The sequence below is a fragment of the Dendrobates tinctorius genome, unplaced genomic scaffold (assembly GCF_039654945.1).
Source record: "Dendrobates tinctorius isolate UK_male_01 unplaced genomic scaffold, ASM3965494v1 ptg000017l, whole genome shotgun sequence".
NCBI lineage: Eukaryota > Metazoa > Chordata > Amphibia > Anura > Dendrobatidae > Dendrobates > Dendrobates tinctorius.
The window spans coordinates 11,335,749-11,351,705 of NW_027361685.1; the positions used below are offsets into that span (position 1 = coordinate 11,335,749).

The 15,957-nt window shown below is 47.1% G+C and overlaps 1 protein-coding gene across 1 annotated transcript in view; it reads right to left on the reverse strand.

Annotated features, from left to right (window-relative positions):
• Positions 1 to 4,266: 4,266 nt before the first annotated feature.
• LOC141082441 (uncharacterized) overlaps positions 4,267 to 15,957 on the reverse strand; it is a 44,200-nt gene continuing 32,509 nt past the window's right edge. The window contains 1 exon segment of the mRNA XM_073566382.1: positions 4,267 to 6,854. Within this exon segment, the coding sequence (XP_073422483.1) occupies positions 5,361 to 6,854 (1,494 nt within the window). The 3' untranslated portion in view covers positions 4,267 to 5,360.

The following is a 15,957-nucleotide window of genomic DNA, read 5'->3' on the forward strand; positions in this document are numbered from 1 at the left end:
CCCAATCATCCTGATCAGTAGAGATAAAACATCTCAAATAAGACTCCAAAGTCTGGTTTGTTCTCTCCGTCTGCCCATTGGTCTGAGGGTGAAACGCAGAGGAGAAGGACTACTGAATTCCCAGCTTGGAACAAAAAGTCCTCCAAAATCTAGAGACAAACTGAACTCCTCTGTCAGATACAATGTTCATAGGAATCCCATGCAAGCGAACCACCTGTTGCAAAAACAAGGGCACCAACTCTGAGGAAGATGGCAACTTAGGGAGTGGTACAAGATGGACCATCTTAGAGAATCTATCACAAATCACCCAGATAAGTCATTCTCTGAAAGACAGGCAGATCAGAAATAAAACCCATTGAAATATGGGTCCATGGCCTCCTGGGCAAAGGCATCAACAACCCACTAAAGCGAGAGCAAGGTTTAGACCGGAAGCAAGTCCCACAGGACTGCACAAAATTCCTGACATCACGAGATAAGGCGGGCCACCAAAAAGATCGACTCACCAAATCTCTAGTACCAAAAATACCTGGATGACCAGCCAATGCGGTGCAATGAACTTCAGACATTACTCTCTTCCTCCACTGGTCAGGAACATACAATTTTCCAATGGGACAACGCTCAGGTTTGTCCTCCTGAAACTCTTCCAGAGCACGTCTCAAATCGGGCGAGATGGCAGAAAGAACTACCCCCTCACCTAAGATGGTAGCAGACTTGGTCTCAATAGGAGAATCAGTAAAGAAACTCCTAGAGAGGGCGTCTGCCTTGACATTCTTAGTGCCCGGAAGAAAAGAGACCACAAAATCAAAACGTGTGAAAAACAAGGCCCACCTAGCCTGTCTAGGATTCAAGCGTTTGGCCGACTCAAGGTAAATCAAATTCTTGTGGTCAGTGAGGACCACGACTTGATGTCTAGCTCCCTCCAACCAATGTCTCCACTCCTCAAATGCCCATTTCATGGCTAACAGTTCCCGATTACACACATCATAGTTGCGTTCAGATGGGGAGAACTTTTGGGAAAAGAAAGCACAGGGATTCATTTTAGATGTTACCGGATCTTTTTGGGACAAAACAGCTCCTGCACCAATCTCTGAAGCGTCCACCTCTACCTGAAACGGGAGTGAGACATCAGGTTGCCGCAAAACTGGAGCAGAAGTGAACCTCCGCTTCAGCTCCTGAAAAGAAGAAACAGCCTCTGGAGACCAATTCAGCACATCAGCACCCTTCTTAGTCAAATCAGTCAATGGTTTGGCAATACCAGAAAAATTAGCTATAAATTTATGATAAAAATTAGCAAAACCCAAAAACTTCTAGACAGCCTTCAAAGAGGTGGGCTGAACCCAATCATAAATGGCCTGTACCTTGGCCGGGTCCATTTCAATAGTTGACGGAGACAAAATAAATCCCAAAAATGAAATCCTCTGTACACCAAAAAGGCATTTCGATCCCTTGACATACAGGGAATTCTCCCTCAAAATCCGGAACACAGTCCGAACATGTTCCACATGAGAGTCCCAATCCTTGGAAAAGATCAAAATATCATCCAGATAGATGATCAAAAATTTATCCACAAAGTCTCGGAAAATATAATTCATGAAGCACTGGAAGACAGAAGGGGCATTAGTGAGCCCAAAAGGCATCACCAGGTACTCAAAATGTCCCTCCGGAGTATTAAACGCCGTCTTCCATTCATCCCCATGCTTAATGCGAATAAGATTATACGCCCCCCTGAGGTCAAGCTTGGTAAACCAGCAAGCACCTTTAACTCTGGAGAATAGATCAGAAATCAGGGGTAACGGATACTGATATTTAACAGTAATTTTGTTGAGGGAACGATAGTCAATACAAGGCCTTAATGAACCATCTTTCTTGGCCACGAAAAAAAAACCAGCACCAAAGGGAGAAGAGGATGGTCTAATATGACCCTTCTCCAACGACTCCTTAATATAAGATCGCATATCCTCATGCTCGGGTACAGATAAATTGAAAAGTCGACCCTTGGGAAATTTACACCCAGGGCTCAGCTCAATTGCACAGTCATAACTCCTATGAGGAGGCAAAGACGCAGACTTATTCTCACTAAATACATCATAAAAATCAGCCAAATAGTCAGGAACATCATGCGACTGTGGAGAGGTGGAGAAAACAGGAGTGTCACTAAGAGCACACTGACAACCCCAACTCACCACAGACACAGATTTCCAATCCACAACTGGATTATGGATTTGCAAACAGGGAAACCCCAGAACAATGGTATCATGCAAATTATGCCACACCAAAAATCTGCAATTTTCTTGATGGTCTTGGGCGACCCGCATTACCACCTGGGTCCAAAACTGAGGTTTTTCTTCGCCAAAGGAGTAGCATCAATACTCCTCAAAGGGATAGGAGTCCGCAGAGGTGCCATAGGAAACCCACAAAGTTTAGCAAAATCCAAGTCCATCAGGTTCAGAGCCGCTCCTGAATCCACAAAAGTCTTAGCGGAAAATGTGGACAGGGAGCAGATCAGAGTAATTGCCAGAAGAAACTTAGTTGTGCACACCCACAGCAAATGTGTGTGCAAAATGTTTCTCTCGTTTAAGGCAGACAGAAATATTATGAGAGGCATCTCCACAGAAAAAACACAGTTTATTATGCCTTCTGAACTCCTGACGTTGCGCCCTAGACAAAACTCTATCACACTGCATAGGTTCAGACATTTGTTCAACAGGTGGCAACATTTCTCGTGTAATTTTACGTTCACGTAAACGCCGATCAACCTGAATGGCTAATGACATAGAATCATCAAGACCGGAGGGAACAGGAAATCCCACCATAGTATCTTTTACGGTTTCTGACAAACCCTTCCGAAAGAGAGCTGCCAAGGCACCATCATTCCAGGTAGTAAGGACCGCCCACTTTCAGAATTTTTGACAGTACAACTCTGCAGAATCCTGACCCTGGCTCAATGCCAACAGGGCTTTTTCAGCTCGATCAATAGCATTAAGTTCATCATACAACAACCCCAAGGCTTGAAAATATGCGTCCACATTAGTTAGAATAGGATCATCAGGTGTCAAAGAAAACGGGGATCGCCGTGCAGCAAAGAGATGACAATTTTAACCTGCTGCGCAGAGCTCCCCAATGAGCTAGGTTTCAAGACAAGAAATAATTTACAATTATTCTTAAAATTCAAAAATTTAGACCGATCCCCAAAAAACACATCAGGAGTAGGGATCTTTGGTTCAGCAGCACGTGAATGAGCAAGATAGGCAGAAATTCCCCACACTTCAGCAGCGAGCTGCTCCACACGATCAGAAAAAATTCCTCCTACGGCCCCAGAGAAAAAGAGGAAAAAAATATACATTAAAAAAAAAAAAAATTCTGACACTTTTTTTTTACAATTCTTTCCTGCTATTGAGTACCCTAGAATCTGCGGTATGGCTGGTGATTCTGTTATGAATGAGTCACCGGAGGAGGAAAAAACAAAAATGCAAGCTAAGTCCAGAAAACAGGAGAGGTTGGTAGCTAGCGGATTGCAGACCCCTGATCCTATTCACAACAACTAACAGTAGCCATGGAGCATTCCTACGGTGGTCCTAGATGGCTCTTCACAGCCGGAGAACTAAATAAGCCTAAAGAAAGAAAGGGGAAATCTAAACTGCCCCAGAGCAGACACCAAAGCAATAGACAGCCCCCAACATGTATTGTCGGTGAAAACAGATGAAAACACAAACGTAGACAGAAAGACTGGCAGAGCAAACGATGGGGCCCAACTAACTAGATAGGAAGGACAGAAAAGATGCTGGCTGCAATCCGCAAAAACCCTACCAAAAATGTCCCAACACGTCTGATAGGAAAAAACGGCCCTGAAGTCACTAGACTTCAAAATCCCTATATCAGCACTCAGGTATATTCTGAAAACAGAGCAAAGAGATTTAACCAATCAGGGACAAAAATGGAAATTCAGCAGAGCCCCAGCCGGGGCTGGCAGAACACAAAACTAAGCAAATCAGACAAAATCTCATGGAACAATAACAGAGCAAAACTTAGCTTTAGAAGACAGGAACTGAACTGGAGGCCAGAGCTCAGAGCAGAGAAATCACCAGCAAACCTACAGGGCGTCGCTGCCTTATATCCACTCAGAGATTCCGGATTTCCAATCGCAATCCCCCTGTTCAGGTGACAGGTTTCTCCCATCCAAATCAGTTTCACCACCTCCTTTCACCAGCAGAGGGAGTTAATCGGACATCAAAGGTGAACGAGAAAATGAGCTCACAACAACCAGGGTTACTAGTGGGGTACCACAGGGTTCTGTATTGGGCCCCCTACTATTTAATATATTTATTAATGATCTAGTGGATGGCTTACACAGTAAAATATCAGTATTTGCAGATGATACAAAACTATGTAAGGTAGTTAACACAAAGAAGGACAGTTTGCAACTACAGACAGATTTGAGTAAATTGGAGAATTGGGCTGAAAAATGGCAAATGAGGTTTAACACAGATAAGTGTAAGGTTATGCACATGGGAAGGAGAAACAGATGCTATAATTACTTACTAAATGGGAAACTGCTGGGGAAATCAGGCATGGAAAAAGACTTAGGCATCTTAGTCAATAAGAAGCTAAATTGGAGTGCCCAGTGTCAGGCAGCTGCCACCAAAGCAAATAGGGTCATGGTATGCATTAGAAGAGGTCTGGGGACACGAGATGAAAACATAATTCTCCCTCTGTACAAATCACTCGTCAGACCACACTAGGAGTATTGTGTGTAATTTTGGACGCCGATGCTCAAGAAAGACATTACTGAACTTGAAAGGGTTCAAAGGCGGGCTACTAAAATGATAAATGGAGTTGGTTCACTACAATACCCAGAAAGGTTATCAAAATTAGGTCTATTTACTCTAGAAAAGAGAAGACTTAGGGGAGAACTAATAAATATGTTCAAGTATATCAGAGGGCAATACAGAGATCTCTCCAATGAACTGTTTGTACCAAGGACTGTGACAAGAACAAGGGGGCATTCTCTTCGTTTGGAGGAAAGACAATTTCTGCACCAGCATAGAAGAGGGTTCTTCACGGTAAGAGCAGTGAGGCTCTGGAGTTCTCTTCCTGAGGAAGTGGTGATGGCCAACTCACTGAATGAATTTAAGAAAGGAATGGATGCTTTTCTTGTGAGTATCAGTATAGAAGGTTACGAATAACAGAATATTATAGGTAGATGGTTGACCCAGCTTAGGGGAAGGAATTTTTTTCCCTATGGAGAAAATTGGCTTCTACTCTGTGGGTTTTTTGCCTTCCCCAGGATCAACAATGCAGAACAGCTGCACTAAAAATAGGCTGAACTAGATGGACATAAGGTCTTCCTTCAGCCTTCAAAACTATGTTACTATGTTACTATGACTAAGAAGAGATGATTTCCTCACAAAACATTTCCCACATTCTGAAGAGGAGAAAGGATTCTCCCCCGTGTGAGTTCTTTGATGCTTAAACAAATCTGATTTCCAGTTAAAATACTTCTCACATTCTGAACAGGAAAAAGGCTTCTCCCCTGTGTGAGTTCTTTGGTGCTTAATCAAATTTGATTTCTGGGTAAAACATTTCCCGCATTCTGAACAGGAAAAAGGCTTCTCGCCTGTGTGGGTTCTATGGTGACTAACCAAATCTGATTTCTGGTTAAAACATTTCCCACATTCTGAACAGGAAAAAGGTTTCTCGCCTGTGTGAGTTTTATGGTGAGTAACAAAATGTGATTTATGTGCAAAACATTTCCCTCATTCTGAACAGGAAAAAGGCTTCTCCCCTGTGTGGGTTCTATGGTGATTAGCCACATATGATTTCTTTGTAAAACATTTCCCACATTCTGAACAGGAAAAAGGCTTCTCCCCCGTGTGAGTTCTTTGGTGCTTAAACAAATCTGATTTCTGGATAAAACATTTCCCACATTCTGAGCAGGAAAAAGGCTTCTCCCCTGTGTGAGTTCTTTGGTGCTTAAACAAATCTGATTTCTGGCTAAAACATTTCCAACATTCTGAACAGGAAAAAAGCTTCTCCCCTGTGTGAGTTTTCTGGTGTGTAACAAAATTAGATTTCTTGTTAAAACATTTCCCACATTCTGAACATGAAAAAGGCTTCTCCCCTGTGTGAGTTATTTGGTGTGTAACAAGATTCCCTTTATGGTTAAAACATTTCCCACATTCTGAACATGAAAAAGGCTTCTCTCCTGTGTGAGTTTTCTGGTGTGTAACAAAATTAGATTTCTGGTTAAAACATTTCCCACATTCTGAACATGAAAAAGGCTTCTCCCCTGTGTGAGTTTTTTGGTGACTAAGAAGAGATGATTTCCTCACAAAACATTTCCCACATTCTAAACAGGAAAAAGGCTTCTCCCCTGTGTGAGTTCTTTGGTGCCTAACCAAATCTGATTTCTGGTTAAAAAAATTCCCACATTCTGAACAGCAAAAAGGTTTCTCCCTTGTGTGAGTTCTTTGGTGCTTATCCAAATGTGATTTCTTTGTACAGCATTTCCCACATTGTGAACAGGAAAATCTATTGTCTGTTATGTGAATTTTTTCATGTGTAAGACAAGTCTTTTCAAGAAAACTATTTCCATATTCTGAATATGAAAATAGCTCCTTTCCTTTAGAATCAATTAATTTTTTAATGCTTATATCGTGACTTTGATTTTTCTTAGTAGTTGGTAATGAACCAAAAGATGGGACCTGTTTCAAAGTATTAGATGACAGATCTTGGCTATGAAGGGATGATGGTATATCTGGAGTAATGGCATTAACTTCAATTGGGTCCTGTGATATCTCAAGATCATCAGATTTAAAAATTGAAGATGTCAGCGTTCCCTCTGATCTCCTGGTACAGTCATCTGCTAAAAATAAAACCAATTAATAATTTTGAATAAAGTATCTTCACATTTTATACTTTTGAACATTTCTACTTAAGCTGTCCATAAAAAATACAAGCTTTTTAAAAATACTGAATTATTCTCCATGACAATGAGAGTTCACAGTCTAATCGAAAGCCTCATAGCATGAACCAGCGCATCATGGTGTTCAATGGTTTGTTCATTCTGCTTCCCAAACATGGAATAAAAAGCCAACAAACAATGTTATATAGGTAAAAATTATACCAATAAAACTTCTACTCATCTCACGGAAACACAAGACACCACTAAGGTCCATCATCTGTCAGAGGAAAACCAAAAGGTTTCCACAATATTTGTGGGTCAAAAGCTCTTGAAAAGCAACATGGCTTCCATAAACCGATCCAGCAATATCCGCTCTCCCAAAGTCAAATATCCACTCTCTTCTGAGCCTTGTAGTGCGCCCAAACCATATTTAGCATCCATATATTGGGCATTACTATAGTGAGAAGAACCCACTTAATTTACGGTGTGTGTTTCCTGGAGCACAATCTGGGCATTATGTGTTGGATAATAAAATGGCAAATGTGCAATTTTCATGTTGCAACATCCAGTGCGAGCTAATTTCCGTAAAGTGTCACTACTCCCATAGAATAATTCACTGAGGGTTATAATTTCCATAATGGAGCCACTTTATGGGGATTTCTACTGCTTTAGTTCCCTGTAATTTTGTTATATTAGGGCATCTGCAGATGGTGTGTCCCCTCTCCACTGGAATCTGCTCCTGCGATGTTTGATTCCATCACCAAGCAGCGCCTTATTTATTGTGCAGGCGTTGCTGGTAATAGAAGAGACGTCGAAACCAGAAGCTCTGGGTGGCGCTGGCTCTGTCCAGCCACTAAGATTAGGGTGCCTGAGACCAGTAGTTTCATCCAGCCTGGCAGTATGGGTTTGTGTGCTGTCCAGCAATCTGGTAGCAATCTGCTACCTGCTTAAGCCAATTAGAAAGCACCAAACCCTACTAAAGCTTGAAGCCTATTCCCGGAATCTGCCAGATACAGCCTTGTTCTCCTCTGGTTCAGTCCTCTGTGCTCAGCTGGTGTATTTGTTTCCTGGTGTAATCCCAGCCCGCTTACTGACTACACTTGTGTCTTCTGATTTTGTACTTTCTCTGCCCTCCTGGTTATGACCAACTACCTGACTATTCTTCTTACCATCTCGCTCCACAGAATAGCAGGTAACACCATGGCCCAAGCCTAGGGGTCTCTGTGTAAGTCCAGATCCATGAAGAGGGGTTAAAGGATGATGCGCAAGGCAATCACTGGGATCTAGGAAAATAGAGTAGATAGAGCCAAGCCTTCTCGTGGTGGCCATCTTCTGATCTGCCAGGTGATCACTAACAGTGCTCCCAATACATAGTGTCTGCAAACTATTCCATCAAGATCTGTGTACGAATAGCTAAATGGCGCTCCTTCCTTTCTTAACCTACCATGTGCACAGAGAGTAGTGTACAACCATATATAGGGGATTGTTGGATTCATGAGACATTGGGAAATAATTTGTAAGGTGCATTTGTTTCCTATTATCCTGGTGAAAACTCTCTGGGTAATTAGAGTATGGGGCTCGGTGGTTCTTGGCAATCTAAACTATCGTAAGGGCCAATATTTTCTGTCAGATGAGTTTCAAGAAGAAAGATTATATATTCATAGAGAACTTTTTATAATAGTGCAGAGCTGATGTGTCTTAAATTTAGATCTCAGGCATTTGGCAGAGGTAATGGAGACTTATTTTAAAGGCTACCAGGTAGTTGCAGACTCACATAAGTGAGGCAGGCCGATCCCACAATCATCAGACTACCATACAAAATGAACCTGTACAAAAAGAACTAGAATAAAAAAACATGTTGGAGGTATTTTTTGGATTATAAGACACTCTGGATTATAAGACACACCCCAAATTTTGAGGAGAAAAATAGGAATATTTTTTTTTAATAACATGGTGGCGCTTCTTATAATCCATGCGTCTTACTGCTATGGTGAAGCGGGGTCCCAGGGTCACTGCTGGAGGAGGCAGGAGTGGGGAGTGATGCTGCAGGCCGCAGGGTGGGATGAGGGGGTGTCCGATGAGCAGTGCCCCGCTGCGAGTGTTTGGTGCTGCTGGGGTGCCTGGCGATGCTGCCCAGGGTGGCCACCGCCAATGCTGCTGCCGCTGCTCTGGGTGTCCGCCGCTGCTGCTGCCTGGAGAGTCCGCCGCTGCGGGGGGACTCTGCTGACTTTTCGTGAAAGTCCAGAGCCCCCCGCATGTCCGTGGTTTCCTCCTGTGTGGTGGACTCTGTGAATATGGCTGCCGGGGGGCGGCACATGCGCAGATGGAGATCTCGGTAACAAGATCTCAGGATATGAGATTTCAGCCCTGAAATTAGATCTCAGGATTCTATGAAGCCAACAGCATCATTACCCTCCGCTTTCTCTTATAGGCCAATCATAATATTTTTCATCAAGTGATTTTCTATCTTGTCAGCACATTCTACGTACGCTGTCATTTGGCTTTATAGTTACATATCTGGGCAGGTAACGGTCAGCGTCTCCTAATCCCAGAGGGTAGGTGGTTCCTCCAGGTCGTAAGTTCTATAGAAAAGGGCTTTCAATGTCCAAAGTCATTTGAACAGTTTTGGGTGGAGGAGAATGTTGTGGTCTAGAGGCAAAATGGTGACCATGGTAATACGGCCGGACTACACCACCGATAAAGCAGCCACAGCCGGTGACTGAGAGGAATCTGTGACTTCTCTGCATTCAGTGGTTACTACTCACCTGGGTAGTCATATGTGGGAATCTCCTCTTTACACCGCTCATCACCCCTCACATATGTCTCTGTAGTATTAATATGGGTCAGATCTTCACCCTGAAACAAATATTGTAAGAGTCACCGACAGATGGAGAAGTCCCATCTATGATCAGCTCTAATCCTGCCATCTCCACCGTTCTCATTACACAAGTATAAAACATATAATACTGGTGGATAAAACAAGACTGAGCACAAGACCTTCACAGCCGTCTACACATCATAGGGGAGATCTCCTGACACCTTCTCTCCATCTACCTGATGATCCTGAGGAGCACTGGGATCTTCTTGGTTACAGTCCTGTGGAAGAAGAGGACGGGGACATCTCTCTGGTGTTGTCCTCTTACTGGATAGATCTGGAGGAAACACATACAGGGACTGAATTCATTCTCTACATACAGATAATTATAGGCCGTGTGTATTTAGTCCTGTCTATTACCTGGTGATGTGAGGGGCTGGGGAACCTCCATTATGACGTTCTTGTACAGATCTCTGTGTCCTTCTAAATACTCCCACTCCTCCATGGAGAAATAGACAGCGACATCCTGACACCTTATAGGAACCTGACACATACAATGATACCGTCATCCCCCCGATCCCTTCATAGTGTTACTGTATAATGTCCCAGCATTCCCAGCAGTGTCACCTCTCCAGTCAGCAGCTCAGTCATCTTGTAGATGAGTTCTAGGATCTTCTGGTCATTGATGTCCTCATGGATCAGGGTGTGAGGTGGAGGCCCCGTGATTGGGCTCAGGGGTCTTCCCCATCCCTCAGACACAGGGTCCTGACAGCGATCACTAGAGGTCTTCTTCACCACTGTGTAATCCTGGTTATGGAGAGACACATTAATAAATCTCACTACAGACATTCCCAGAGTCCTCACCTCTCCAGTTCTGTCCATCTGTTATTCCCATAGATAAGAATGATGTTATGTGACGTCATCAGAATCTCTCACCTCTCCAGTGAGACGGAAGAGGATCTCTAGGGTGAGGTGTAACATCCTCTCCGCCATCTTGTCTCTGTCCATATCCATCCTTGATGGGTAAATCAGGAAAATTCTCTTCTGTAGAAGATCTTCACTGAGAGGATCCGATATTGTAGAGACCTGAATGAGAAGAAGATGATCCGATGTAACATCATAAGAATCCTGTGTAATAATACAAGTACTGGAGATAATAAGGGAAACATATGAGGAGATTTATTATCTTACAGGGTTTAGTTTTCTTCCCTGACATCTACTAATAAAACCTATATATTTAGGCCACAGACAACAAGCAGTTTCCTCCTCGGAGTCGGCGGCTGAACACGTTCCTCATAGACTCATCTTCCATAACGCTAATTCTCGTCTCATTACCGACACTGGAATCGGCATTAGCAATACTGCAGGAGATATTCATTACACGCGACATGAGAAATAACTCCTTCATGATGAGGACGACATCTTCATCTCCTACTGCGGCTCTAGAGACAGATTTGGCCAGAGTCGGTCACTGCCTCCATCCCCACCGGCCGTCTATATGAAGGTTTCCCGTCTTCCCCGCACTGGAATCTTCTATCCCTTTAGATCTCAGCTCTGAGTCACACACAGAAGTTTGAGGCTTTTCTGGAAGAACAGGACAGGAGAGATCTGAGGCCGATGTCTCCATGCACAGGGTTTCCCCTCGGGATAAGAGGCTTTTCTATCCCTTTCCCCCAATTAGAGGGGACACCTGTGGATATCGGGGTCTTTACCGGCTGCAGTCCTGTGGGGATTTACTCGGTAACGTGGACGTTGGACAAACGTCACCATCAATTCCCATCAGACTGAAGGAACATCGCTCCTCTATTCAGCTCTATGGATCCAGGATGAAATCCACTGCGGCCCCTGCAAGAAAAGAGCGAAGTCTGGTGAGACCCCCGAGGCCGGAGATTTCTACAGCTGCTCTGTGCGCACAGGACCTGTGATGAGGTCACAGGAGGGGAGGAGTCAGGGGTCAGGTCACATGATCAGGGGCCTCAGTGTGTGCAGGACTTTGAAGTTTATGTGTGGGGTCAAGAGGGGTTTACAGGGTAGATGTAGAAAACCCGTGTGTGTACGAGGTGTACGGAGCGGAGCCCTGTGTGTACGAGGTGTACGGAGCGGAGCCCTGTGTGTACGAGGTGTACGGAGCGGAGCCATGTGTGTACGAGGTGTACGGAGCGGAGCCATGTGTGTACGAGGTGTACGGAGCGGAGCCGCGTGTGTGTGGGGAAGGTGACTTTACGGACAGATGTGACTGGTAGAAGGAGGGGACGGTTTGTGCACTAGGGACAGAGATTGACAGGTTAGAGAGGTAACAGTAGGGAAAGACAGAAAAGGGAGTGCAGTACTGTGAAATGACCACAAGATGGCAGGGGAGAGTAGTACAGGACTTTACATCAGCTTAGGGCTATAGAAACTGCATAGTCATGGGGGGCGGGGAGATAGGAGCCGGGGTGGGAAATTCCCCTGTGAGAGGGGATAAATAGAAGAAGGCGGATCCAGGAGAGTCTAGTCCCGGGAGGAGCTCAGAAGAAGACGGAGAAAGTGAGAAGAGCTCGGCCAGGGGGACGGACAAATGAGAGACAGTCAGGGGGTGGCCCTGACCTGACGGACTGCAGGACAGGCAAGGAGAAGAGACAGTCAGGGGGAGACCCTGACTCAACGGACCGCAGGACAGACGAGGCCCCGGGGGTACCGATTCGAAGACGACCTCGGGCAGGTGAAGCGCTGGGGGTAGATTGGTCTAGGACAGCCCCCAGTGAAAGATCCGCGAGGTGCATTACTGGAGCTGAAGAATAGGTACCCGGGCCTGGTGATACAGTGGTGTAAAGAAGCTGCGGTGCGTGTTTGGTGGTCGTCAGAGGACGACAAATAAATCCGGAACTGTTACAAGTGGAAGTGGAAGCTGTCTCCGTCTCGTCTTTGCCTCGTCTGGTAAGCAGTGGTCCACCCCCCTAGCCCAGCCCCCTACCACATGTGTACGAGGTGTACGGAGCGGAGCCGTGTGTGTACGAGGTGTACGGAGCGGAGCCGTGTGTGTACGAGGTGTACGGAGCGGAGCCCTGTGTGTACGAGGTGTACGGAGCAGAGCCGTGTGTGTACGAGGTGTACGGAGCGGAGCCATGTGTGTACGAGGTGTACGGAGCGGAGCCGCGTGTGTGTGGGGAAGGTGACTTTACGGACAGATGTGACTGGTAGAAGGAGGGGACGGTTTGTGCACTAGGGACAGAGATTGACAGGTTAGAGAGGTAACAGTAGGGAAAGACAGAAAAGGGAGTGCAGTACTGTGAAATGACCACAAGATGGCAGGGGAGAGTAGTACAGGACTTTACATCAGCTAAGGGCTATAGAAACTGCATAGTCATGGGGGGCGGGGAGATAGGAGCCGGGGTGGGAAATTCCCCTGTGAGAGGGGATAAATAGAAGAAGGCGGGGATCCAGGAGAGTCTAGTCCCGGGAGGAGCTCAGAAGAAGACGGAGAAAGTGAGAAGAGCTCGGCCAGGGGGACGGACAAATGAGAGACAGTCAGGGGGTGGCCCTGACCTGACGGACTGCAGGACAGGCAAGGAGAAGAGACAGTCAGGGGGAGACCCTGACTCAACGGACCGCAGGACAGACGAGGCCCCGGGGGTACCAATTCGAAGACGACCTCGGGCAGGTGAAGCGCTGGGGGTAGATTGGTCTAGGACAGCCCCCAGTGAAAGATCCGCGAGGTGCATTACTGGAGCTGAAGAATAGGTACCCGGGCCTGGTGATACAGTGGTGTAAAGAAGCTGCGGTGCATGTTTGGTGGTCGTCAGAGGACGACAAATAAATCCAGAACTGTTACAAGTGGAAGTGGAAGCTGTCTCCGTCTCGTCTTTGCCTCGTCTGGTAAGCAGTGGTCCACCCCCCTAGCCCAGCCCCCTACCACATGTGTACGAGGTGTACGGAGCGGAGCCGTGTGTGTACGAGGTGTACGGAGCGGAGCCCTGTGTGTACGAGGTGTACGGAGCGGAGCCCTGTGTGTACGAGGTGTACGGAGCGGAGCCGTGTGTGTACGAGGTGTACGGAGCGGAGCCGTGTGTGTACGAGGTGTACGGAGCGGAGCCGCGTGTGTACGAGGTGTACAGAGCGGAGCCGTGTGTGTACGAGGTGTACGGAGCGGAGCCCTGTGTGTACGAGGTGTACGGAGCGGAGCCGTGTGTGTACGAGGTGTACGGAGCGGAGCCGTGTGTGTACGAGGTGTACGGAGGGGAGCCGCGTGTGTACGAGGTGTACAGAGCGGAGCCGTGTGTGTACGGTGTGTACGAGGTGTACGGAGCGGAGCCGTGTGTGTACGAGGTGTACGGAGCGGAGCCGTGTGTGTACGAGGTGTACGGAGCGGAGACGTGTGTGTACGAGGTGTACGGAGCCGTGTGTGTACATGGTGTACGGAGCGGAGCGGAGCCGTGTGTGTACGAGGTGTACGGAGCGGAGCCCTGTGTGTACGTGTACAGAGCGGAGCCGCGTGTGTACGAGGTGTACGGAGCGGAGCCCTGTGTGTACGAGGTGTACGGCGCGGAGCCGTGTGTATGAGGTGTACGGAGCGGAGCCCTGTGTGTACGAGGTGTACGGAGCGGAGCCGCGTGTGTATGAGGTGTACGGAGCAAAGCCGTGTGTGTACGAGGTGTATGGAGCGGAGCCGCGTGTGTACGAGGTGTACTGAGCGGAGCCGTGTGTACGGAGCGGAGCCGTGTGTGTATAACGTGTACAGAGAGGAGCCGCGTGTGTACGAGGTGTAAGGAGCGGAGCCGTGTGTGTATAACGTGTACGGAGAGGAGCCGTATGTGTACAAGGTGTGCAGAGCGGAGCTGTGTGTGTACGAGGTGTGCAAAGTGGAGCCGTGTGTGTACGAGGTGTACTGAGCAGAGCCATGTGTGTACAGGGTATACAGAGCGGAGCCGCCTTTGTGCGGACACCTCTTTGTACTATGTATATCCCCATCTTCAGTTACAGACTCTTGTGTACACTATACACCCGTATACCCCCAGCTTCAGTCGCAGACCCCTGTGTACACTATACACCCGTATACCCCCAGCTTCAGTCGCAGACCCCTGTGTACACTATACACCCGTATACCCCCAGATCAGTCGCAGACCCCTGTGTACACTATACACCCGCATACCCCCAGCTTTAATCGCAGACCCCTGGATACACTGTACACACCCGTATACCCCCAGGTTCACTCGCAGACCCCTGTATACACTGTACACACCCGTATACCCCAGCTTTGGTCGTAGACCCCTGTATACATTGTACACACCCGTATAGCCCCAGCTTCGGTCGCAGACCCCTCTGTGTACGCTGTATATACCCGTATACCCCCATCTTCAGTCACAGACCCCTCTGTGTACGCTGTATAAACCCGTATACCCCCATCTTCAGTCACAGACCCCTCTGTGTACGCTGTATAAACCCGTATACCCCCATCTTCAGTCACAGACCCCTCTGTGTACACTGTATACCCCCAGCTTCGGTCACAGACACGTGTACACTGTATACACCCGTATACCCCCAGGTTCAGTCGCAGACCCCTGTGTACACTGTGTACACCCGTATACCACATCTTCGGTTGCAGACCCCTCAGTGTACGCTATATACACCCGTATACCCCAGCTTCGGTCACAGACCTCTCTGTGTACACCGTATACACCCAGCTTCGGTCGCAGACCCCTGTATACACTGTATAAACCCGTATACCCCCAGGTTCGGTCACAGACCCCTGTGTGTGCACTGTATAAACCCGAATACCCCCATCTTCAGTCACAGACCCCTCTGGGTACGCTGTATAAACCCGTATACCCCCATCTTCAGTCACAGACCCCTGTGTACGCTGTATAAACTCGTATACCCCCATCTTCAGTCACAGACCCCTCTGTGTACACTGTATACACCCGTATACCTCCAGCTTCGGTCACAGACCCCTGTGTACACTGTATACACCCGTATACCCCCAGGTTCAGTCGCAGACCCCTGTGTACACTGTATACACCCGTATACCACATCTTCGGTTGCAGACCCCTCAGTGTACGCTGTATACACCCGTATACCCCCAGCTTTGGTCACAGACTCCTCTGTGTATGCTGTATACCCCCTGCTTCGGTCACAGACCCCTCAGTGTACACTGTATTCACCCGTATACCCCCTGCTTCGGTCACAGACCCCTCAGTGTACACTGTATTCACCCGTATACCCCCAGCTTTGGTCACAGACTCCTCAGTGTACACTGTATGCACCC